Source organism: Lactuca virosa, chromosome 1, assembly GCF_052849685.1.
Source record: "Lactuca virosa cultivar CGN04683 chromosome 1, Lactuca_virosa_CGN04683_v6, whole genome shotgun sequence".
Classification (NCBI taxonomy): Eukaryota; Viridiplantae; Streptophyta; class Magnoliopsida; order Asterales; family Asteraceae; genus Lactuca; species Lactuca virosa.
In genome coordinates, this window is record NC_136426.1 from 34,110,164 (window position 1) to 34,137,576 (window position 27,413).

The following is a 27,413-nucleotide window of genomic DNA, read 5'->3' on the forward strand; positions in this document are numbered from 1 at the left end:
TTTACATTCTTGGAGATATTTGGGAGAGATTTCACATTCTTGGAGAGATTTGGGAGAGATTTCACATTCTTGGAGAGATTTGGGAGAGATTTCACATACTTGGAGAGAATTTTACATTCTTGGAGAGATTTGGGAGAGATTTCACATACTTGGAGAGATTTGGGAGAGATTTAACCTTAACCGTTATTATCGTATAATCTCGCAAATGCAAGGTTCGTGAACCACGTTATGCTTCGTTTATGATTGTTTTAAGTCCCCGAAAGGGTCCTTAGTCGTGTTTTGATGTGTTTAACTCCCTTTTTAGGGTTTTTACATTGTTAACACTTAGATTCTTCAAGACACTTGAATTCTTGACATACAAATGCACATTTTTATACATAGAATATCTTTTAGCATACAAGTACTAATTAAGTTTTGACCGGTTTGACTTGTTGACCTTGACTTGTTGACTTTGACTTGAATTTGACGGTTGTCACATAATGGGATTAACACCTACGTTAGACCAAAGTTTAACAACTTAGGTCTACTGCTTCCGCCAAATTTTGATCGTCGAATATTGTTTGATTTGGTCAAAAGTAAGGCTAATGTGTTCAATAGTAATATATCATTGTCATTTCAACACCCGGTTCATGGGTATGTTATGAATATTTTAGACGAAGCAGATGTTCATCAACTCAGAAATGTAATTTCTGAAACGAAGGAGATTGTGCATTTGTATTTAGAGGTGTTTCAGGGATTGGTCGAACAGACAGAAGCGGTTCAGAAAGTTGTACCATACAATGTTGAAAACGTTGTATCTGATAATGTTGAAGAGTGTCTAGAAGAAGAAACTGTGGCAGTGAATAGGGTGGAAGAAAAAAATTTATATGAGTTTGGAAGACTGACTAACAAAACTTTGTCAGACGGTGAAGAGTCAAATGAAGGATGGTCAGAAGATGAGTTCACACACGGGAAAAAAGATTCAGACATATTTTACGGTATGCCTCCCATACCTGATTGTCCTGATCCTATTGTTGAACCCGGACCATTTCACAGTTTAGGTCCAAATGATGATATGTTTTTTCGTCAAACATATGATAACAAACAACAACTAATATTTGCTTTGAGTCTTAAAGCAACCAGAGAAAAGTTTCAGTTTAAGACCAAACATTCTAACAAAAATCGTTATGAGGTATATTGTGAAATTGAGAACTGTTGTTGGCGTTTATATGCAAAACGCCTTGATCCCACTGATGAATTTGAAATCAGGACTTTCAACAACGTGCACACATGTTCGTCATTACAGATACACCCTAATCATAAGCATGCTAATAAAAAAGTGATGGGTACTATATTGCATGAGATTATGGGAAAAACTCGTTCCAAGGTTTGGAGGCCTAATGAAATATCAAGGGATTTGAATGCTTTGCTGGAAATCAATGTAGATTACAAACAAGCTTGGCGTGCAAAACAATATGCTATGGAACTGTTGTTGGGATCCTCTGAAGAATGTTTTTCCAAACTTCCTATTTATTTTCACAATTTGAAGAGGCATAATCCCGGTACAGTGGCCTATATTCAAGCAGATTCTGAAGATTGTTTCGAGTGTTGTTTTTATGCCATTGGGAGCACGGTAAATATAAAAAACTTGTTATTATTTAATATATAAATTTTTTTAAACAAACAATAGAGTGTTTATGTGTTCCATTTTAATATATTGCAGATACGAGCATTCAAATGTTTTTGTCGTAAAGTTATAATTATGGATGGTGCCCATTTGAAGGGTGATTTTAAGGGAACCATATTGCATGCAGTAGCTATGGATGGGAATAACCAGATATTGCCCCTTGCGCACGGAATATGCAAAAAAGAGAGTGGTCTTACTTGGACATGGTTTCTTGAAAAGTTGTATGAATGTGTTGGTGATTGTCAAGAATTGACTTTTGTCACTGATAGGGCCGATGCAATTCGGGTTAGTATTGAAAATGTTTTCCCACATGCTCATCATGGCGTGTGTGCTTTTCATCTACTAGGAAACATAGTACACAGGTTTGGGAAAAATGATAAAACAAAAGTGTTGTTTTGGAGGCTTGTGAAAGCTTACAAAAGAAATGTTTTTGAAGAATTGTGGTATAGATTTAGTTCTACTAGGCCGCAAGTAGCAGCGTATCTAAATGAAATTCCCCGTGCTAAGTGGACTAGAGCATATTCGCTGTCGAAACGGTACGATTACATGACCTGGAACAGTGCAGAGTTCATGAATGCTTTATCTGTAGATGCAAGGAAGATGTAACGCCCCATTTTTGGAATGTGATTTAAATAAAGTAATTTTCTTTTTCTCAAGGGGTACTCGACGAGTCAGTAGCCCGACTCGTCGAGTGGAGACGGGGTTTGCACGCGTTTTTGATGGGTTTTCAGCATTCTAACACTCCTATGGTGTACATGCAACCCTAGAAACCTTGGATCTATGTTTGACTAAGATACATGCAAATAATTATTTTTCCAAGGTTCTTATCCTAACTAGCATGGCATGGGGTACTTGAATCAAATAAAACTAGTAGAATTACTTACCTTGTAGTAGTAGTTGATTGCTTGGAGTTTGAGAGCCTAGCACCAATAATGTGGATGCCTCAAATGGAAGTCACAAATCACCACAAACTTGGAAACTTGAGAGAATAGTCACAAACTTCTTGAAATCGGCCCTCTTAGTTTACACACATCAACTAGTCCAATTTCAAGAACCAAAGCCTCCTTTATATAGTGTGGTGGATTAGGGTTACATCCATGTAAACCCTAATACCCATGTCTTTTCATTTCCATGAGATCCATGGGTTAAAGCTCCATGGAGTATCCATGGACTTTCCATGCAAGCCTAGCCCATTCCAAATAAGCATTAGCCCACACTATATCAATACAAGAGCCCATATTTAATTAGTCATACTTTTGATCTCTAAATTAATTCTAAATTAATTATAGATCAATAGTAATTAAATAATATGATTTTATATTAATATATTAGGACTTATAATATATTAATAAATCATAACTTATACTATTCTCAAACGATTATCCATAAATTGTTCGGGTGAAGTGCAACCCAAATGGACCATGCCGGGTCGGGTTAAGTACATACCAAATATAGTTATGGACTTAGACACTATATCCAACAGTCTCCCACTTGGATAAGTCTAATAACTATAGTTGCAAGTATGACTTCAGGAACCGATCAGCAATCGTAGCTCTTTAAACTCTGTTGAACTATGAAGCGTCATTTTAGAAAAGTGATCATATAATCCTCTGTTCTAGATATCAGCCGGACAAATACATGGAACATGGTCTTGCTTATTGTCCAGCATTTGTTTCCCGATTTTCGATTTGTTTGACATAGAACTTAACTGAACACATCAATTTAGTTCTGACCGGGCCCGGTACATAGGTCAAAACAAAATCATCGAGGGGCCCAGATATCGCTTCTAATCCTAGAAGGAACAGATAAACTTCGACTCATATGTTTGCTCTACTACTTGTTGAATTACACACAAAAGCACGGTTTATAACATCGAGTTACCAATGCGTTTTCGTGCAATCAATGCATAACCAACTCATAGGCAACAAATCATATCTCTAGGTTTGAAGACTTATATGATATTACCGTCTCACGATCACTCGAGATAAATTCCATGAAGTGATACAAGTGAGCGTGGGTTGAATCCAATACTCATAACTTATGAGCACTCATGAGTGTTGTAGCCCCGCTTTGTCTAACATCTTAAACCTCTACAAGCCAACCCATGACAGTCTTGATTCATATCTACTTCCAACATATGACCGACTGTGGAGAGTTTGAATAATATGATATAAACCATAACATAATTATTCTGGAAGTCAAAACATGCAAAAACAAATAATAGTAAACGATTGACAAGAGATAGCAACACTTTACTCATAAATAACAGCTTTTATTTATCATCAAATGTCAATTCCATTTTACAAATTTCAAGATTATCTAACTACTAAAACTAATATCATCCTTCAGCCCTATGCTCCGAGCATGCTGGAGATGCTTAGCCCGAGTCAGTCCCTTCGTGAGGGGATCTGCTGGGTTCTCATCCGATGATACCCTCTTTGCCACGAGGATTCCTTCTTCTATTCGATGTCTGATGAAGTGATATTTTCTGTCAATGTGTCTGGATCTCCCATGATCTCTTGGTTCCTTGGCTAAGGCAACCGCACTATTGCTGTCACAGAAAATCTCCATTGGCTCCTTTATAGCTGGTACAACTCCAAGGTCTCCGATGAAGTTCTTTAGCCATATAGCCTCCTTTGCTGCCTCGCTTGCTGCTATATACTCTGATTCACAAGTGGAATCGGCCACTGTCTCCTGCTTGGAACTTTTCCAAGTAATTGCCCCTCCGTTTAGAGTAAAGACCCAGCCCGAATGAGAGCGGAAATTATCCCTATCAGTCTGAAAGCTAGCATCACTGTACCCTAAAACTCTCAAGTCCTCACTGCCACCGAGGGTAAGGACCCAGTCATTAGTCCTTCGTAGGTACTTGAGGATATTCTTTACCGCAGTCCAGTGTGCCTTGCCAGGGTTCCCCTGATACCTGCTAACCATGCTCAAAGCAAAGGCTACATCAGGTCGAGTACACGTCATAGCATACATGATCGATTCTACAGCTGAAGCATAAGGTATTCGACTCATTTCTGCTATCTCAGCCTCAGTACTAGGGCTTTGTGTCTTACTCAATCTGGCGTTACTCTGGATGGGTAACTCTCCTTTCTTGGAGTTATGCATGTTGAACCTTTTCAACACTTTGTCCACATAGGTGCTTTGACTAAGTCCAATTAGTCTTTTACTCCTGTTTCTCAAAATCCTTATCCCTAGGATATAGGCAGCTTCTCCAAGGTCCTTCATAGTGAAACACTTCCCAAGCCAGGACTTTACTTCCTGCAGGGTTGGGATGTCATTTCCTATGAGTAGTATGTCATCCACATACAGTACCAAAAAGCTGACTATACTCCCACTAGCCTTGATATAGACACAAGATTCATCTTCACTCCTTGAAAAGCCAAATTCTTTGACTTTCTCATCAAAGCAAAGATTCCATCTGCGAGGTGCCTGTTTTAATCCATAAATGGATTTCTCGAGCTTACACACTCTACTGGGGTACTCTGTACTGACAAAACCCTCTGGCTGAACCATGTAAAGATCTTCAGCCAACTTTCCATTAAGGAAAGCGGTTTTGACATCCATTTGCCATATTTCATAATCATGAAATGCAGCAATGGCTAACAGAACCCTAATAGACTTAATCTTGGCCACTGGTGAAAAGGTCTCATCATAATCAACTCCCGGAGTTTGAGAATAACCCTTTGCAACCAGTCGTTCCTTATAAGTGTGTACATTACCATCCATGTCGGTCTTCTTCTTGAAGATCCATTTGCACCCAACTATCTTACGATCAGGTACATTGTCAACCAAGTTCCAAACTTGATTGTCATACATGGACAGTATCTCGCTATCCATAGCCTCTTTCCATTTAGCAGCCTCAGGGCCTGCCATGGCTTCCGTGTAGCTGTTCGGCTCATCCAGATTTACCAGTGTGTTATCACTGATAAGTGTCTCACCTTCTGCAGTAATATGAAAACCATAATAATGCTCAGGTGCATTCCTAACTCTGGTGGAACGCCTCAGAGGTATAGATTCTTCAGTCGGCTCAACAGGAGTTTCCTGCTCAGGTTGAGGGCTAGGATTTGAGGTTCCTTCACCACTTGACTCTTGAATTTCCTCAAGGTCAATTTGCCTCCCACTGTCTCCTTGGCTCATGAATTCTCTCTCTCGAAAGAATCCTCTTCTTGCTACAAAGACCACATTATCACTGGGTCTGTAGAAGATGTAACCAAAGGATTTATGTGGGTAGCCGATGAAAATACACCTTTCGCTTTGGGGTTCGAGCTTATCGTGAGTCTCACGTCTCACGAAAGCCTCGCAACCCCAAATCTTGATGTGGTCTAGATTGGGAACTTTTCCAGTCCACACCTCGTGAGGTGTTTTGGCAACCTTCTTTGTAGGGACTAGATTAAGGATATGGGAGGCAGTCTCTAAGGCATACCCCCAAAATGAGATTGGTAGCGAAGCTCGACTCATCATGGAACGAACCATGTCCAACAAGGTCCAATTGTGCCTCTCAGCTACTCCATTCAACTGTGGTGTCCTAGGAGGTGTCAATTGTGAGACAATCCCATATTCCTTAAGATAGTCAAGGAACTCAGTACTAAGATACTCACCACCACGATCGGATCGAAGCATCTTAATGTTCCTGCCCAACTGATTCTCCACTTCTTGCTTAAAGTCTTTGAATTTCTCAAAGGTTTCTGACTTATGCTTGATTAGGTAGACATATCCATATCTACTAAAATCATCAGTAAAAGTCACATAGAACCGATTAGCATCTCTTGTGGCGGTTCTGAAGGGTCCACACACATCTGTGTGTATGAGGTCCAACAAACCTTCACCCCTAGCACAAGTGCCAGTAAAAGGTGACTTTGTCATTTTACCAAGAAAACAAGATTCACAACTATCATCTGACTTTAGGTCAAATGACTCCAAGACTCCATCCTTTTGGAGTTGTCCTATGCGTTTCTTGCTTACATGTCCAAGACGACAATGCCATAAGGATGCTTTTGTTGGGTTTTGAGCATTCTAACACTCCTATGGTGTACATGCAACCCTATAAACCTTGGATCTATGTTTTCTCTATTATACATGCAAATATTAACTATTCCAAGGTTTCATCCTAACTAGCATATTATGAAGCACCTATACTATAAAGTTCTAGTTAGATGACATACCTTTTGATGTAGCTTGATGTCTTCAAGCTTTAAGAGCTTAGCCCCAATAGTGTGGAAGCCTCAAATGGAATCACAAATCACCAAAACACCTTGGAAGAACTTGAGAGAATATGTATGCACACTAAAACCGGCCCACTCTTATTTTCACACACTTGTGCCAATTTTGTGAGCCAAGGACCCATTTATATATTATGGAGGATTAGGGTTACATCCATGTAAACCCTAATACCCATGACCTTTCATTTACATAGGATCCATGGGTTAAAAGCTCCATGGACCATCCATGAAAGCTTAGCCCAACCTAAATGAACTTGGCCCATTCCATATATATAAGAGTCCATATTTAATTAGTTCTTTTTGATCACTTAATTAATTCTAAATTAATTCTTGATCAATACTAATTAAATAATATGATTCCATATTAATATATTAGAACTTATAATATATTAATATAAATCATAAATATACTATTCTCAAAAGACTATCCATATAAATTGTGCCGGTGAAGTGCAACCCAAATGGACCATGTCGGGTCGGGTCAAGTACATACCAAATATAGTTATGGACTTAGACATTAATCCAACAGTCTCCCACTTGGATAAGTCTAAAACTATTATTGAGTATGACTTCAAAACCTAACTGGCAATCGTAGCTCTTAAAGCCGTTGTCGAACTCTGACCTTGTAAATGACTTGTCCATTAGATAAGGGATCATATATTCCTCCATTCTAGATATCATATGGACTGAGACATGGATTATAATCATTCTCTCTGTCCATTTGTTGTTTCCCGATTTTCGATTTATGATGACTGACTGATTGAACAAATCAAATCAGTCCTGGCTTGGCCAAGCACTCACATGTGTCATCGCTAAATCATCGAGGGGCCCACAGATATCGCTTTTATCCCGAAGGTAAAAGGAATGGATAAACTTCGACTCATATGGCTTGTTCTACTACTTGTTGAATCATACACAAAGGCACGTTTTATAACATCGAGTTACCAAATGCGTTTTCGTGCAATCAATGTATAACCAACTCATAGTAACAACTCATATCTCTAGGTTTGAAGAATATAAGATATTATCGTCTCATGATCACTCGTGATAAAATCCATGAAGTGATTCAAATGAGCGCGGGTTGAATCCAATACTCAGAACTTATGAGCACTCATGAGTGTTGTAGCACCACTTTGTCCACCAACTTGGACCTCTACAAACCAACCCATGACAGTCTTGATTCATATCTACTTCCAACATATGACCGACTGTGGATGGTTTGAATAACTTAATCATTCAGGAAGAGCGACTTAGTTATTCTGGAAGTCAAAACATGCAAAGTGAAACACAAACATAAATGAATCAAATATGGTATCAAACCCTATGAATATAAATAAACATTTTTATTTATCACCATACTGATTACTCATTATTCATTGTTTCGGTTTTATCAACTTTATACTTGAATTAAAAACACTAGTTGTCCCATGCTCCAAGCATGTACACTATGTTTTTCTTAAACAATAGCTTTGCCATACACCAAGTATGCACTCTATGTTTGTCTATGATCCTTACTTTGTGAAATAAACCAATTGAACATAATTTCAATGATTCTAATTTCACACTCCCAAATCCTTATCAGAAAATATGAGAATTTCAAATTCCTATCATTTATCGAAATTTGTTTAGATTTTAAACTTATATGCACTGACCCTCCTGTAATGAATATGTACAAAGTCATAAAGACTTGTCAACAGTCATTATAAGGTATTCCAATGGAGATCAACTCCATGGAAACTAAGTCTCATATTCAAAGTACATTGCTTTGGACATGCTTCTTGCATTAAGTTTTCTAATCTTACACAGATAACTTCCACCTATGGAGACAACTCCATATTCTCATTTTGACTATCACTTCTGAATAAGAGATGCCTCTTTTCAGAATATGTCAATATGGTCCTTCCAAAATTAGCACTATACTTCCAACTGTCCTTGAGCAACCAATCTTTGGTAAACCTCAGATTGTCCTCGACAATTGCTTAATCATTTTAGTCATATCCAATTCTAGACCTTTTCCCTTCTTAATGCCTCTGGGCATTTGAAAAAATTTAGAAATGACAAATATTATAGCACATGCAATCGATCCTGTACCCAAAGCAAATGGTACACTATTCATGATGTCTCACATAAAGACATGATTCTAGACCAGTCTTTTGCTACAACATTTTTATTTGCCATGTTTTCAAAATTTGACTATGAAGAGGGATGCCGTAATCATAATCGAATTTTGAGAATGCAATATATAGAATTTCCTTAAGTTGAACCAATCCAACATGAAATTCATATATATATTCTTAACTAAAGATGATTAAGGTCTCAATCTAAGCCTTCAGAACTGAAATGAAGTATATCCTCTCCCTTAATTATAGAAAAACAACTTTTTCAATCCCTGCAGCCTCACGAATTGAAACTTTTGTTTTCTATAATTAACATTGCTAACTTGCAACACTAACAATAATTATCATGCTCCCACTAACATGATGATTATTAGCATAACACTTATGCTCCCACTAGCTTTGACATGTACTCAGAAATCAGCTGGACTTCTAGAAATCAATACTTTATTGAATTTCTTACCAAAGTTCAAATTTCTGATACGAGATGCTTTGATAAAACTTTATCAAAATCATACACCTTTCCTTAGATAACATGCATGTGTGTCTAAACAATTTCAGAACTATGAAAAGAGATGCCGTAATCATAGTCTCAATTGTTTAGACCTTTTTCCATCTGCTTCAAATCTACTTGGTGGAAGTGTTTCCTCACCATCATTTTCATGAATCGGAGAGAAACCTTATGACCCTTAGATTTTATGGTGTATGTGTTCTTATCCATGTGAATCGTCAAAACCATAGTCACAAGACAAGGATAATGACAAATCCAAACTCATATGGACTGAACTTATGCAATCTTAACTTCTTGCCACCTGGCAGTACAGGGCCTACCATTGCTTCCAAGTTGTTATGCAACCAATTGAGAACTTTCAGAACTCCTATGCAAAGCCAACTTTAACTGGAATGGGCACAGAATATGTCAACACGATAGGTTATAAACCTCAAGTCGTGTGCTAGTGAAGAACCTCATGTTTTATTCTTGATTAGTTCTTGAAATTCTTTTTAGGATCTTTAAGACTCCCACTATCCTCTTGACATATAAGACTATCTTGCCAAATATTCAAGAGATAGTGCGGATTCTTTATTAAGACAAACACTTCACACAATTGGCCTTAGTTGGTCTTTGTTTTATCCAAAACATCACAACTTACCAATTTCAAATGTACAAGAGTAGGACACTTTTACTCTTACATTTGACAAGTGTTTTAAACCTTTCTTTAAGATATGTCACTCAAGTTACAATCTTGGAGTATGACTCTAAGAATTGTTTTGGAACGAAGTATAACTCATCTTCCTGATCTAACCATTTCAACAATTCATGACTCCTCTTCTTAGTCATAAGAATGCACTAAGATGACCTTTAGAGGACTAATTGTGATATGATTTCTAAATCATTAAGATGATCACAAACATGATACTAAAGTACTCTCCCATCTTTTCAGATTTGAGAAACTTTTATCTTTCTGCCTAATTTGATTCTTCCCATTCGTTCTGCCATACATTGAGACTTTTCCAATGTTTCAGAATTATACTTAAACTTGTAAGTATAACCATATTTACTAAACTTTAGTAAATCAAATAGTCTTAACGAGCTTTGTGGTGGACATGACCAGTGCACAAGAATGTGTACTCGATCCCTTTAGTCCTTCACTTGACTCACACATCCATGTGAACAAGTAATTAGTCTTGATTTTCCAATGCTTGAAAGTTCTCATTCATCATACTATTCAACTTGCATGATTCCAAGTTTCGGTCCAATTGAAACTTGGACGATGAGGAACTTTCCTGATTTGGTAAATTTAGACACTACCACAAATGAAAGAATCAAATCCATTTTCCAATATTGCTGTCAGTGGAATCATATAAGCAACAATTTTCCACAAATGCCATTGTAAGGATACTTCAAATAAATAAAATTAAACAATTTTCTTTTATTTTAAAACTTTGCGGAAAAACGTATCCTTACAATCCACATGGAAAATTGTTGTTATCTATTCCTTAGCAATATATCATAACTTCTTAAGCAACTGCTCAAAATTCTGATGCGATCGAAATCCACCTTCGCGATCAGAATCAGCATATACTTCCTTTAAGATTTCTCTCTATTCTTTTATTCTTAAAACATCAACATGTGACCCAGTCACATCATGTAATGAGGATCTCATAATAGAACTTAACAGAGTTAGATAATGGGCTCTACCTGATGTAGAGTCAAACTTATTGACTTTAACATCCTTAGGTAAATTTGGCAGCTTTGCAATCAACGCCGCTTCCTTCGGCAAAATAAACATATGGACCCTTTGGTAATGGGACTATCTCAGACTTAGCCTTTCTCTTTACCATTTGGTCAACCGGGTTGACTATGGCCAATCCCTTTCCATTGGGAAGAGAATGCTTTTTCTGGATTTCCAATGTCACCATTGTCACTGTCCATAAAGTTTTTGGGAAGTTGATCTTCTAATCAAATTTGCTTTACTATCGTTCCAAATCATTGTTGATTCAGCAGCACCAAGCAAATAGATATGATCATTAAGGTTCATGTCATAGTCTGTTTCACAGTAGTCCTAAAGGAACTCACTATATGACTTAGAAAGTGATTGAACATCCAACTTTCTCAAGACTTTGACACCCAACTCTCCCGGCTTGTCAATATGTGACTTCATCTCTAAGATGTGATCACACATAGACCTTGCTTGCCATTAGAGCTTGAGTGACCTTGAACTTGTGGGTTAGGGAGAATAATTGGAGGAGGTGGAGGAAGAGAAGTATGACTTCCATGAGCCAAACTCGGGAAGTCATATTCATTAGGAAAGCTTGATTTGGGAAGATCATTGTTGTCTAAACCAGACATCAACAATGGGAGAAATTCACGTAAAGTTGATTTAAGTCCTTAATATAACACCCAATATGATATATTAAGGCTAGGACCCAACAAACTATTTTATAACTTGGAAGAGGGATGTCGTAATCCAAGCTATAAAATATTTGAAGGTAGGTGAATGACGATTCACCAATTTCCACCAAGATAAACGAAATGTATTATTAGGTTTTAATTGGTTTTGAAACTCCTAGATTCTTTTGAGATTCATTGAACTTTTCAATGGCATGTTTCAATCTCGAGTGTGCCCTTCAGGTTTTGTGACTGGGATGTCGAGGATCACAAAACAAGGTGTGAAGTAACCATGCAAATATACTTGGTACCCTTAATATTTACCCCTCAATCGATGTGCCGGTTAACCACACACGCTCCAACGATACTATGATAAACATTAAGTTACCCTTTGCCTACCTTGTTAAGTAGTGTTCCGGTTAACCACACACGCTCCACTAACAGCTTAAACAAAGTGCAAAGTGTAATTTCATGGATTAGCACCTTATTCACATTTTCCTAAGTAACTAAGATTGAGAATTTATAAGTGTTTAGTTACTTAGTATTTATCATTATACTTATAATGAAGGGAGAATTATAGTCCTTGTCCTACCTGTTCGGCTAACGACCCTCCACCAGTCAAGGAAGCGGTGGGTGAGAGTGGACACCCATTAAACTGTCATTTTATAGGCAGTAACCTTATACCCCCCTTATAGACCGACTTCGTGAATGAGGTCTACTAATGGTAAGACGACTTGCTCTTATACATATAATATATTAAACTTTTAATATTATAATAGTATAAGGGTGTATTTTAGACATTTAAAATACTTGGTGGTTTAATCTATTAATTAAACTATACTCTTAATTTAATTAAATTTAAACCATGTCATTATGGAATTATTAATTCTCTTTTAATTAAACACTTTAATTATCTATTAATAAAGTCCATAAGAGTTAATTGAATTATTCAATAAAAACATCATAATTCCAATTATTAAATTCAAAATTAAAATCATTTAATTAATTGTTTAAGTTATGAACCCAAGAATTTTAGAATTCAATTCTTTTTTTTTTATCATAAAAAAACTTTTTCCAAATTCCAAAACTTGAGGGCAAGTTTTGTAACTCTTGAAAACTTTTGGATTCCATAACTTATGGAGTTAAATACTTGTTTTATGATGAAACTTTTCATGTTCCATAACTTAAGAACAAGTTATGGAATTATTTAAAACATTAAGACCAAGTTTTGTAACTCCATAAAAAACTTTGAATCAATTTTTTTTAAAAACCTTTTCATATCCATAACTTATGGAGGTTTCAAAAAACTCTTTAGATCAAACTTTTAAAACTAATAAAATAATCATATCATTTTATCTTTTACTAAATTTGACCTAATTCAACTCATATAGCAAATGATTCAAATTTTACAAATAATTAGTTTTTCACAAAAACAAGTAATTATCTTAAAATTTGACAAACGTCATATTTTTTTTCCTTTTTTTTTCAACTTGAAAATAAAACATTTGCATCAATATAACAGAAAACAACCCATGGCTCTGATACCACTGTTGGGTTTTGAGCATTCTAACACTCCTATGGTGTACATGCAACCCTATAAACCTTGGATCTATGTTTACTCTATTATACATGAAAATATTAACTATTCCAAGGTTTCATCCTAACTAGCATATTATGAAGCACCTATTCTACAAAGTTCTAGTTAGATGACATACATTTTGATGTAGCTTGATGTCTTCAAGCTTTAAGAGCTTAGCCCCAATAGTGTGGAAGCCTCAAATGGAATCACAAATCACCAAAACACCTTGGAAGAACTTGAGAGAATATGTATGCACACTAAAATCGGCCCACTCTTATTTTCACACACTTGTGCCAATTTTGTGAGCCAAGGACGCCTTTATATATTATGGAGGATTAGGGTTACATCCATGTAAACCCTAATACCCATGACCTTTCATTTACATAGGATCCATGGGTTAAAAGCTCCATGGACCATCCATGAAAGCTTAGCCCAACCTAAATGAACTTGGCCCATTCCATATATATAAGAGTCCATATTTAATTAGTTCTTTTGATCACTTAATTAATTCTAAATTAATTCCTGATCAATACTAATTAAATAATATGATTCCATATTAATATATTAGAACTTATAATATATTAATATAAATCATAAATATACTATTCTCAAAAGACTATCCATATAAATTGTGTCGGTGAAGTGCAACCCAAATGGACCATGCCGGGTCGGGTCAAGTACATACCAAATATAGTTATGGACTTAGACATTAATCCAACAGCTTTATCTAAGCTAGTGGAAGAGTTAATACACAATACATTATTTCCTAGATTATCTACAACAGATACAGTTTCATACACGCCATCACAAGGTAATGCTTTAAAATAAAGATCATTATTAAAGAAAGCATCAATACTACCATTATTATTATCAAAATAAAAGGTAAAGCCTTGTTTATACAATGCATGAAAGGAAATAACATTTCTTGCTATTTCTGGCGAATAATAACATTTATTCAAATCTAATGTAAACCCACTATTTAGCACTAAGGAATAAACTCCTATCTTGGTGACAGGTGAAGCTTTCCTGTTTCTCATGATCAAGTTTATCTTTCCCTGCTCCATATTCTCACTTCTTTTTAGTCCCTGCAAATCACAACATATGTGAATACCACAACCTGTATCAAGGACCCAAGACTTAGAATGAGGTGAGTTATTAGACAATATAGTGTATATACCTGCATGGTTGGGTTTTACTTTCCCATCCTTCAAATCTTGCTGGTACTTTGGGCAGTTTCGATTCCAGTGCGACTTTTCATGGCAATAGAAGCATTCAGCCTCATTAGGGTTAGCAGAAGGAGTGACAAAACCTTTCTTGGTTTTGCTTGAAGAGGAGCCTTCAAGGGTCTTACCCTTGGTACCCTTAGAAGGGTTCTTTCTCTTCTTCCCTTTGCCATGCCCGATTGCCAAGACATTGGCCGCAGTTGGAGTAGGAGTAGGAGTAGTAACAATCGACTTACCCTTTAGACCACTTTCGGCGGTCTTCAAGAGTCCTTGAAGTTTGCTGAGGGTGACTTCTTCCTTGTTCATGTGATATGTCATGCGGAATTGATCATAACACGATGGCAAGGAGTGCAAAATGATGTCTATTGCTAACTCCTCAGGGAAGTTCACATTCAGCTTCAGTAAACGGTCCACATACCTTTGCATTTTCTGCATGTGGCCCGTGATGGGTTCACCATCCTTCATTCGGGTTGTTATCATGGAGGAGATTATTTCATATCGCTCTTGACGAGCACTTTGATGGTAGCGGTCCATCAAGTCCTGGTGCATCTCAAAAGGATAATAGTCCTCATAGGACTTTTGGAGCTCGGCTGTCATGGTGGCCATCATGATGTATGCCACTTTTGTAGCATCTCTTTCATGTACCTCATATTCAGCAAGCTCTTCAGGAGTAGCAGTTGGCTCGGGTACCTTCAGCTCCTTGTCGAGAACATATTCTTTGTTCTCATACCGAGTGACCATCCTGATGTTTCTGATCCAATCTGTAAAGTTGGACCCATCAAAGATGACTCTCCCACAAAGATTCATGAGAGAGAAGGAGCTAGTAGGGTTTGAGCCAGAAGCATTGTTATTGGAAGACATCTGAAAAGAAGAGGGAATAGATTAGATTAGATATAGAGATAGTCCTTAACAAAACACCCAAATGTAATATTAAGGCTAGGACCCAACACAATATTTTATAACTTAGAAGAGGGATGCCGTAATCTAAGCTATAAGATATTTGAAGGTAGGTGAATGACGATTCACCAATTTCCACCATGAAAAACGAAATATTTAATTAGGTTTTAATTGGTTTAGAAACTCCTAGATTCTTTGAGATTCATTGAACTTTCTTCAATGACATGTTTCAATCTCGAGTGTGCCCTTCAAGTTTTGTGACTGGGATGCCGAGGATCACAAAACAAGGTGTGAAGTAACCATGCAAATTACTTGGTACCCTTAATGTATTACCCCTCAATCGATGTGCCGGTTAACCACACACGCTCCATCGATACTATGATAAACATTAAGTCACCATTTACCTACCTTGTTAAGTTCAAGTTATTGTGCCGGTTAACCACACACGCTCCATCGATACTATGATAAACATTAAGTCACCATTTACGAAGGCTTTATCGGCTTCTCGGTTTCGGTTCTTATGTGACAAACTCTCAATGCTTATTACTGCGGCATTGTGAGTTTGAGGGGGGATGTTAGTCTATATTATTAACCCGCTTGTTTATGGGCCCTTTTTGTCTTTAGCCCATTAGGGTTTCTGTCTAGCTAGTATTTATATCCGCTTTATTCCTTGTAGTCTTTATGCTTTTCTCTTAGAACCCTTGTAATTTCTTTGATATAATCATATGACAATGTTATCAGGTGAAAAGGCTCCAAATGTTGTCTACAAAGGGAAACTTGAAAATCAAGTGAGGATGGCTGTTAAAAGGTTTAATAGATCCGCTTGGCCTGATCGTGAATTACAAAAAAAATTACAAAGACAAATACCAACTATTAGTAAATATAAGCAGTCCTTAGAAATGATATTTCGGTAATGTATACAAATAGGGAAGGATCAAAACTAAATTAAATGAGATTATTCAAGATAAGTTGAATTCCCAATGGGAGGACTTTGAAAGTATATTGATAATCCTACACATCAATCCTAGGAATTCATGGTTTACTTATGACAATCTGCACAACAATCCAAGTTCATCATAGTGTATCTCATAAAGCACAAAGTACAAGAAGGAAGTGATTCAAAACTTTACCTATTGCCCCATTTCATCGGTTGTGATTCCCTTAGATCAATAAAATTTACATAAAGTCCCTCATAATATTGAATGTTTTCATTACTAATCCCCATTATTGTGAAGATGTCTCAAAAGACGCTACTATACTTTGCAAGAAACAACCATTTTGGACAATTTGTTGGAAATTTAGTATAAATATTTATATTTTTACTAACTTTGGACATATATAAATATATACATATGTTGTATATATAACGAACTTTAAGTGGGTTTGTGTTCTCCTCCATGAGGACTTCGAAACGATATATTATATGTCCAAAATAGAGTATAAGTGAATGAGATATCGATACTCAAAGATGGGTATTTGAGAATAAGTTTAGCAAAAGAGAGGAATGTGGGAATGAGTCCCACGTTGGTAGAGAGACCAAACTCAACAAGGTTTATAAGCTTCATTGCATGGAAGGCTTACAAGCTTGTGTCTATGGTTATGCTAAAATTCCTATCCGCGCGCAGGGGGGGTTCAAATCTTGGTTCCGTAGACCAAAAACACCGAACTCGTGCATGGGCGCGACCTGCGGACACGAATGGCTCCGAAAACTCGGGTGCGCGCTACCCTCGTTTTTGCTAAACTTGACAGTTTTGGTCCCTATTTTTGAATTCTGTAACGGATGCATTAATTGCGTAATTAATGACATTTATTTGGTCCCTATTTTTGAATTCTCTAACGGATGCATTAATTGCGTAATTAATGACATTTATTGCCATTAAACGCTAATCACTCTTTCTTAAAGAGTAAAAGTCAACATATTCGGCTACAAGAAGTAATTCATCATGTTCACAACGACAACCAAGAAGATTTAACAGATCCGCTTGGCCAGTTTTGGTCCATATTTTTGAATTCTGTAACGGATGCATTAATTGCGTAATTAATGACATTTATTTGGTCCCTATTTTTGAATTCTCTAACGGATGCATTAATTGCGTAATTAATGACATTTATTGCTATTAAACGCTAATCACTCTTTCTTAAAGAGTAAAAGTCAACATATTCGGCTACAAGAAGTAATTCATCATGTTCACAACGACAACCAAGAAGATTTAACAGATCCGCTTGGCCTGATCGTACTCTGGTTGGCGGATTGATCTGTAAACCCACTTTTTATAGAAGATAGGCATAAATTTGATTTTCACATAATATAGATTTTTGATTCTAAGATTTACTGATGTCTTCATTTTGTAGATTTTTGTTAAACCACATGCATTGTTTAGCCTGCAAAATTTTGTGTACGTGTATAATGTAATTTGAAGCTTTAGTGCAACTTATTTTTAGCTGCATATTAATAAATAATAAGTAAAATAACCATGATCACATTTAGAACCTTACGTGTGCTATACAAAATGCAAAAGCAATTGTGTTGACTAAGTAAATGACAAATCATTGCTTGCCGAGTGTTCTATTCACACACTTATAAAAAATGTTTGCATTAATTCTAACCGTATATATGCCGATCTGAGTAATATAAATCAATACCAAATTATAATTTATTTTTGTTCTTTGTCAAAGGAATCGGGCTGGTGTAAGATTTCTTCTTCTACTTCATGCAATGAATACCAACATATTTCCAATTAAACCAATCTAATTTCAAAGTTTTCCCAATTAGATCATTGTTTGTGTTATTGAGTATTTATGTGTATGTCTTTTTCAACAAAATATTAACAGAGAGCATTATGTCAAAATCCTATTTTTAAAAGTCCTGTTTTTTTGTCATTAGAAATATTTACAAGGACTAGTTGACAAGTTCTGTGATTTTCTCCTACATATAAATAAATTTGACCTCCTGCACATAAAGAAAAAAAAATAATAAAGAAAAAAAAATGTGTAACTACAATAAAATTAGAGAACAAACATTCAAAATAACATATTTGTCCCCTATAAAAAAATTTACATAAGACCGGTGAACGAAAAATAGCTAGAATTTTTCAACGGTTTGGAAGAATAAAACTTCTATTTTTGTAATTTAATACAATATTTTAACAAATATTTGATTTTTCATTATGATTTTAAATTATCATTAGTTTTTTTACCCGTGGTTGTAAGCTAGTAAATTAACATAAGAAAGTAGATTTAGTTTTAGTGTGTTCACGAACACTTGTCGATAACAGGAGGTATGTTTATGCATGCTTTTTTTTTTAAAATGGATACACACTGCAATTATTGGTTTATGCATAACGTGATGGATGCAATTTTTTTTTCTATTGAGTTACCATTCTATTCATAAATAACTTTATTACATTGTACAGAGAAGACTTCATATAATCTACAATGATGGACACTTCTTATGAGTTCCATACCCAATAAACTATATGAATACACCTAAAAAATTGGTGAAAAGAGCGATATAGTATATTGAAAACCCCGATGTACCCGGTGCAAAAATCCGTTCTACACCAGTGTCCTAAAATTACAATTTGTAGTCTGATCCAAATCAAATTGGTTTTAGGTCCAAAACCAAAAGCAAGACTATATGTATAAGTGGTAACTTTTGGTATGGAACCACAAGCAAGGCTACACTAGTATATGTGATAGAGTAATTGTTTTCATGGTATTTTGTTAATGCAAATAATAGCAATTATGTATATAATATGTATTTTACTTATTGTAAACGTGTGTATTGATGTATATAATAGTTATCGCATAGAATCAGGAGTGTATATCTCACTCTCAACTACTCTCATACTTGTATTTAAACAATGGTTGACTGTAAATCAAAATCATCGATTGAAATCTCATTCCCTTTATGGTAGCAGAGCTAAGGCTAAATCTGCACAAAGTTTCTTCTTTTCTTCTCCTTTCATGGCTACCGGAACTGCCAATCGTCTCAATTTGGCTACCACCACCGCCCCCACTCTCAATTTTCAGATTCCCCCAATTACTACTAAATTGGATCACAAAAACTTTGCCTTATGGCGCACCAATATAATCTCAGCACTAGAGACCTTTGATTTGGAGGATTTTGTGTTAAACCCTAAACCTCCGACCGAGACTGTTGATGTTCCTGCTGTTGCAGCGATACCAGCCACTGCCACCGCACCTGCTGTTGCTGCGGTTCCTGCTACTACCATTCCAAATCCGGAGTATACCACCTGGAAGAAACATGATAAGTTTGTTTTACTCTGGCTAAAATCCACACTTACTGATCATGCGTCTGCTCTTGTTGCTCGTTCTACCTCATCTCGTGATGCCTGGCAGAAAATTGAAAAATTGTTTCAAGCCCAGACTAGGGCATGTCGAATGCAATTGAAAGTTCAATTGCAAACTCTTGCAAAAGGTTCTATGACCATGCTTGACTACATAGAGCGAAAACGCTCCATCTCTGATGCTTTGGCTGAAAATCTTCATCCTGTTGATGATGAAGATCTTATTGGATACATTCTGAGTGGCTTAGATTCTTCCTATGGGAGTTTTATTACAGCATTTATGATGAAATCAGAAGTTCTAATGGTTGATGATCTTGTAGGGTATCTATTACAGGAAGAAGCGAGACTTGAGCAAGAACACATGCGTCTTGCTTCAGTTAATTCCGCCCCCACTGTTGCTGCCCTAAATGTCAACCGATCTACCCACAAAACTCAAGCTCAAAATGGACAGGTCTCCAACTCTTCCTATGCTTCTCGAAACTCAGACCCTAGAAAGAAGCGTGTGATGTGTCAATTGTGTGGCAAGCCTGGTCATGAAGCCATTGACTGTTGGCAGCGAGGCAATCTCACCGACTATCCCTCCAGGAAACCAAATCCAAAAGGCAATCCTCGCCAAGCTCACTTGACTCAGCAAAGTCAATCTACAGTATTTGATCCCGCTTGGTATGTAGACAGTGGAGCAGCCGATCATGTCACACCAGACCTCAACAAACTCAACATTGCTGATTCCTACACTGGAGATGACAAACTCCAAGTAGGCAATGGTAACAACTTGACTATCTCTTATATCGGATCTTCCTCTCTACCCCATCTTAAATTAACTAATGTTCTTCATGTTCCTGATCTCACAAAATCCCTCCTTAGTGTCTCAAAACTCGCTGATGATAATCCTGTTTTTGTTGAATTTTGGCCTAAAACTTGTTCTGTTAAGATGTTTCAGGGTCAAACTCTAATCCAAGGGGATAAAAAGGAGGGGCTCTATCGGTTGCATCCTACCAGTCTTCGCTCATCTCCAAAAGTCTTCAATTCCAGTTGAGTTTCTTTATATGGATGGCATATGCGGCTTGCTCACCCGTATGAATCAATCCTTAGGCGTTTAGTTTCAAGTTTTAAACTTCCTGTTTCCAATAATAAATTTCCTAATATTTGTGACTCATGTCAATTAGGAAAAATTCATAGGATGCATCTTCCTACATCTCATGTTATTTCTTCAAAACCATTTGAATTGGTTTATTCGGATGTTTGGGGGCCTTCTCCCGTTTTTTCTTTAAATGGGCATAGATATTTTGTGCTGTTTATGGATGATTGCTCCAAGTTTATATGGGTTTATTTTCTATCTCACAAGTCACAAGTTTATCAAGTTTTTCTTAATTTTCTCACCATGGTAAAAACACAATTTGACTGTGACATAAAAAGTATGCAAACCGATTGGGGGGCGAATATAGAAACATCTCTTCATTTCTTAAAACACATGGCATCAATCACCGGGTTTCCTGTCCACATACACAGGAACAAAATGGAGCAATCGAAAGGCGAAATCGATTTATTGTCGAGAAGGGTCTCACGTTACTAGCACAATCTTCGTTACCAAAAAAAATTTGGGAACACGCCTTCAAAACTGCAACATACTTGAATAATCGCACCATTACCCCTGTACTAAACTATGAGTCTCCATACCAAAAGTTGTACAACAAAATTCCCGATTATTCATTTCTAAAATTTTTTGGTTGTCTTTGTTATCCCTATCTCCGACCCTACAATCCTCACAAAATCGATTTTCGATCCAAACCATGTATTTTCTTGGGGTATAGTGCATCACACAAAGGGTATATTTGTTATCATCAACCTACCTCAAAAATATATGTCTCACGACATGTTGTTTTTGATGAAGAAAAATTTCCATATGATAGCTCAATATCACCAAGTGTTACACCTTCCTCACCATATAATGATTTATCTCCAACAATTAATGCCACTTTCACTCCCTCACCCAGTTCAGTTCCTCAAAGTCCAACTCCTGGTCCGATTTCTCAAGGCCCACTACCTAGCCCAACTACTCACAATCACATGGATGACCCCACTCCATCTAACAGCCCACCCTCACAAGAGCCCATCTTATCTACCCTAGCACCTGAGGTGTCTCCTTTGTTCGCTCAAAATTCTACTGCCTCATCACCACAATCAGCAACGATTTTTCGCCCAGCAGAAAATAATCAACACTCCATGGTCACTAGAGCTCAAATGAACTCTCTTAAGCCAAAAGTATTTCTTGCTGATAGTTCATCTCTCACTTTCGAGCCGACCAACTTCACCCAAGCCAATAAACATCAGTGCTGGCGTGATGCGATGAAGATAGAATATGCCGCTCTTGTGAAAAACAACATCTGGTCTCTCGTCCCTTGTCCCACCAACTCCAACATTGTTGGCTGCAAATGGATTTACAAGATCAAGAAAGGGGCTGATGGTAAAATTGAGCGATATAAAGCCCGATTGGTGGCTCAAGGCTTCAGTCAAGAGGCAGGGGTTGACTATTTTGACACATTCAGTCCGGTAATTAAGCCTACCACCATTCGTTTGGTTTTGTCGATTGCGTTTTCAAACAATTGGAGAATTCGACAATTAGATATTAACAACGCTTTTCTAAATGGTGACTTAATTGAAACCGTTTACATGAAGCAACCGAAGGGCTTTGAAGATGCAACACATCCTACTCATGTCTGTAAGCTACACAAAGCACTGTATGGGCTTAAACAAGCACCTAGGGCTTGGTTCAATAAACTCAAGACATATCTGGTCTCAAATGGATTCCGAGCATGTCAATCTGACACTTCTCTATTTGTTCATGTTTCACAGACCACAACTATTTATGTCTTGATATATGTTGATGATCTGATTGTCACAGGTTCAGATGATGTCAAAGTATCTAATTTCATTTGCAGTCTCAACAACCAATTCTCTCTAAAAGACATGGGTGATTTACATTATTTTCTGGGTTTACAAGTCCAGAAGTCCAAATCTGGTATCGTTTTATCTCAAGAATCTTATATCACCGATATACTGAACAAAAGCAACATGTCTCTTTCATCTCCAATGTCAAATCCATCTGATCCTTACAGTCGTCTGCTCAAACAAGGAGACCCATTTTCTGATCCTAAACTTTATCGTCAAATAGTTGGGTCTCTACAGTATGCAACTATTACTAGACCTGACATCGCATACTCGGTAAACCGAGTTTGTCAATTCATGCACTCCCCCACCAATCGCCATTGGCAAGCCGTTAAACGCATACTACGGTATTTAAATGGGACTCGGAATTACTCACTTCACTTCAAATCCACTAATGCAAAAGGCCTACATGCTTTTTCTGATTCAGGGTGGAACTCAGATCCCGACGACAGTCGTTCTCAATATGGCTTTGCCATTTTTCATGGCTCCAATCTAATCAGTTGGACTTCAAGGAAACAAAGGGTAGTTGCTCGGTCAAGTACAGAAGCCGAGTATCGTGCATTAGCTCACACAACTGCAGAATTGCTATGGCTCAAACAGCTAATCCAAGACTTACAAGTTCCTATTTCAGCTCCTCCTTTGTTGCTGTGTGACAATGTAGGAGCTATCTTCATGACAAAGAATCCAGTCATTAGTACACGGTCTAAGCACATTGCTTTAGATTTCCACTTTATAAGAGAACAAGTTGAATCTGGCAAACTTAAAATTTCTCATGTATCAAGTGTGGATCAACTTGCAGATGTCTTGACTAAACCACTGGGAAAATATCGCCTCAATTTCCTTCGTTCCAAGCTTCAAGTGCGTCCCAGTCTTCAGCTTGCTGGGGGTAATAGCAATTATGTATATAATATGTATTTTACTTATTGTAAACGTGTGTATTGATGTAGTCAAAAGGTCAATAGTTATCGCATAGAATCAGGAGTGTATATCTCACTCTCAACTACTCTCATACTTGTATTTAAACAATGGTTGACTGTAAATCAAAATCATCGATTGAAATCTCATTCCCTTTAGCAAACAAAATGTTATAAACGTAGTAAGTACATATGATCATTTTAGCTTACTACCAGATCACATGCATAGTAGAGATCATTATTACTTAGATGAAATGGTCCTCGTGCGATTGTGATTATTGAAAAGTTTATATTGTATTCTAGTTTACATGCAAAATGATGAACCGCATTTATATATGTTTTTATTTTAAGACTGTTTTGAAACTGGATGAAGTGGTAGACATGCAATTGTAAAGTTCATGTGGAATATATATAGTTCTGTAGATTTAAGGGGAATTGATAATGAAGGTTCACAGTTGTGCAAAGTGTAAGAGGGTCTTCTAGTACACTCCAGAAAACAACAGGGTCAATATTAGAACAGGGCAACTAGTGATTAATAAGCTTCAAAACGATCAAAAGGTTTGAATGAAAATTCTTTAGGTACCAATCGGAAAAAAAAAAACAATATGGCATACCATATATCCAAAAGAAATTTAGACTACCAAGTTTGATGTAATTATCATCTATTCATTCATGCATTTTAGATAAAGGTCTACGCTTCTTCCATCATCATTATCTTCAGAAATACTCCATATGAACACCAATTGCGATTAGAATGTCAGATTTTCTACCATGAAAACCAACAATTTTCCCAGGAGATGCAGTAGATGTGAAATAAGCATACCCTGCTTCACCCCTTTCTTTTCCGTAAGGCCCATACATCTTCTTGTTTGTGTGAAAAGCAATTGATGTTATACCTTGCGATCCACTAAATCCCTCAACGGGTCCATAAAACCCCGAGATCCCAGTCAAAAACTCTTGCACACCATCCAAATCAACCTGCCAAGATCATGGTTATGCTATGATTAGCCTGAAACAAATGTAAAAAGAAAAACAGTGTATACTTTTCCACACACCTGTTCTGTTTTCTCTGCATCTGTTCCACCACCATGAACAGGTGAAGAAAAATATTTACCATCTTTTTTAACATATTCAAATTGAACGCCATATATCACATTACAAGACTTCCCCAAGTGAACACATACTCGTTTCACATGGTTGAAAACTCCATCATCCCAGCGTTTACCTCCAGAAGCCCCCCAAGGTCCTACGCCCCTCGGCATTAATCCCATTATCAACAACTGAAATAGATATAAGAAAACTTTAACTTTAGGACAACTAAAAATAATCTAGAAAAGAAGTTTTTTTTTAGACCATGAAATGAACCTTATGTCCGGATTTGTCATCAGATTTACAGTTTCGATATAATGCCAGTGATTTAGGCATCACATATATCCCAATAGAATCAATGAATTTGCCAAAACGTCCATGAAACCCAACAATCATCCCCCCTTTACCATCGTATGAAAAACCAGTGACACCCGCAGAGCCAAATGGGCCATACTGTCTCCTATTTCTGTGAAAGCCTAACGACATCACTACTTCAGAACCTTCATGGATGCCAATCGCCCCACTTATTGAAGTTAAATATTCATTTGGGTATTGAATGCAAATCTGCATAATTAAGAAAGTGAGGCACAAATTTGAAATTCCCTCCTCGAGTATCAAGATTCATATATATGTATGTATGCATGCAAAATGCTACAACATGTGTTGATCATTTACCACGTCACAATTTTGGCACCCAATCTTGCCAGCTGTACCGATAGTGGAGCTTTGAGTGTCACTTTGGAATGTTATGTAATCAATAACCCTTCCATATCCAATTGTAATCTTTTTAATAAACCCGTCTGGCATAAAAATCCAATCTTTCACCACTAGTTGTGTACCACCACCCCATGGTCCAAGAGCTATGCATTCTTCAAAAATGGTTGTTTCTCCCTTCAAAACATACAAAATCCATAATATATTTATAAAACAATAAAATGGGTATCATTTTATCCAATAAAATAACAACATGAGAAAAAACAATAACATAAAAGAAAAGAAACCCTACCATCATGCGCTATTGAGATCTCTATATTTCGAAATCCGCTACCTGCAACAATCAGTCATAGTAAATCTATCTTGTAAGGTCACATTAACAAAGTGATTTCATATGTCCGTTCCAATTTATATGTAGATAACTATGGAATAGTTGGTATTAAAAGGTTATAACAATATGCCATTGATGAGAAACTATGCTTTCTCTTCATTTCTTTCAAAAAAAAATTTCTTTTCTCTCTAGTATTTAATTAACTCGAGAACTCATGTAAATGAGACAATCATATTGAACTTTTCTCCAATTCAAAGTGGACCCTTATACACAGGAACAAAGTCATTACTATAATAATGAACAATAAACTCCCGAATTATTTAAAAGTTAAATAAGCATTTTCTGATTTCTTCGATAGGAAATGAACATTTCAACCATTTTTCAAATTTTATATGCGCAAATACTGTTTATCTGAAACCACAATAATTATAAAAATAAAAGGGATAAATCCTAATTACCTTCTCAACTGAATGCTCCAGTGAATAACAAGCAATTTGAAGCATAAACTGAAGAAATAGAAAAAGAAAGGCATATATAGTGTGTAGTTAGTGGGCTCATGAAGCAACTCTTTGATGCCTGATCCATCAAGATAACGAAACGAGCGGTCAAATTGCTAATGCACTTTTCTCAAGTTGGAACAAAAGGGAATGGAAGTAAACGTTGTGTTGCCCCTTGAGTTGAGTTGTTTTTAAGGAGACGAAAGGAACCCGAAACAAAAAAAAAAGTAATTTTCTCTAGTTTTTTTTAGGGTCCTACTTTGAACATATCAATCTACAACATTAATCTATATCATTAGGTTTATTTTTTAGGTGAATGATGGTAAATTATTACCATACTAGTTTATAACCCGTGAGAACCACGGTTATAAAATTAATTAAAATTTTATAATTAAAATTTTATAATAAAAATTTATAATTATTAGTCAGTTATTTTAAATAAATTATTAATTAAGAGATATATCAAAATTTTAAAGCTATTATAACTTCAAATTTAACATATAATTAGAAAATATAAATTTGAATTTTGAAATGAATTGTTTAATATATCTACATGACACATGACATAATATTAATAAGGAGTTGTAATAGAGTGACACTTGGCAAAAAGGAGATTAAAAATATTCATTTATTAGAATAGGGATAATTATTATTGACTTTACTTTTTAAATCATCATCACAATATAATTATTATTTGACCTAGGGATGTCAACGGGGGCAAACGGGAGCGGAAATAGGTGCCCCCGCCCCCGCCCCCGAAATCAATTGTTGCCCCCGCCCCCGCTCCCGCCCCCGGTTCCCCCGTTTACACAGCCCCCGGTCCCGCCCCCGGTTACCTCCATCGCCCCCGGTCCCGCCCCCGTTCCCCCGGTTCCCCGACTTAAAATTGGATTTTTTTTTGCTAAAAAACTGCTTTATTTTTGGCAAAAATACTATTTTTAATAAATTTAAAAGCTTAAAACCTAGTCTTTTAGAAACTAAAAAAATTAAAAATCCAACAATTCCAACAATCTTACAA

General features: G+C 36.5%; 2 protein-coding genes across 2 annotated transcripts; one reads left to right on the forward strand and one right to left on the reverse strand.

Annotated features, from left to right (window-relative positions):
* Positions 1-640: 640 nt before the first annotated feature.
* Positions 641-2,272, forward strand: LOC145112737 (uncharacterized). The gene is made up of 2 exons (XM_079048873.1): positions 641-1,612; positions 1,703-2,272. Exons 1-2 carry the CDS (start codon positions 641-643, stop codon positions 2,270-2,272), a joined length of 1,542 nt encoding a protein of 513 aa, XP_078904999.1.
* Positions 2,273-24,290: 22,018 nt separating this feature from the next.
* On the reverse strand, positions 24,291-26,524 carry LOC145104326 (agglutinin-like). Its single transcript, XM_079041595.1, has 6 exons — positions 26,357-26,524; positions 25,860-25,901; positions 25,529-25,744; positions 25,130-25,417; positions 24,820-25,044; positions 24,291-24,742 (listed from the first exon to the last, which is right to left on the reverse strand). The coding sequence occupies exons 2-6, from the start codon at positions 25,863-25,865 to the stop codon at positions 24,482-24,484; spliced, it is 996 nt and encodes a 331-aa protein (XP_078897721.1). The 5' UTR covers positions 25,866-25,901; positions 26,357-26,524; the 3' UTR covers positions 24,291-24,481.
* Between the last annotated feature and the right edge of the window lie 889 nt (positions 26,525-27,413).

Excerpts from the sequence above, each read along its gene's own strand:
- LOC145112737 (XM_079048873.1), top strand. The coding sequence starts at position 641 with ATGAATATTTTAGACGAAGCAGATGTTCATCAACTCAGAAATGTAATT. Across the intron at positions 1,613-1,702 it reads TTTATGCCATTGGGAGCACG|ATACGAGCATTCAAATGTTT; the intron begins GTAAATATAAAA and ends AATATATTGCAG.
- LOC145104326 (XM_079041595.1), bottom strand. Across the intron at positions 25,045-25,129 it reads ATGACAAATCCGGACATAAG|TTGTTGATAATGGGATTAAT; the intron begins GTTCATTTCATG and ends TATCTATTTCAG. Across the intron at positions 24,743-24,819 it reads ATGCAGAGAAAACAGAACAG|GTTGATTTGGATGGTGTGCA; the intron begins GTGTGTGGAAAA and ends TGATCTTGGCAG.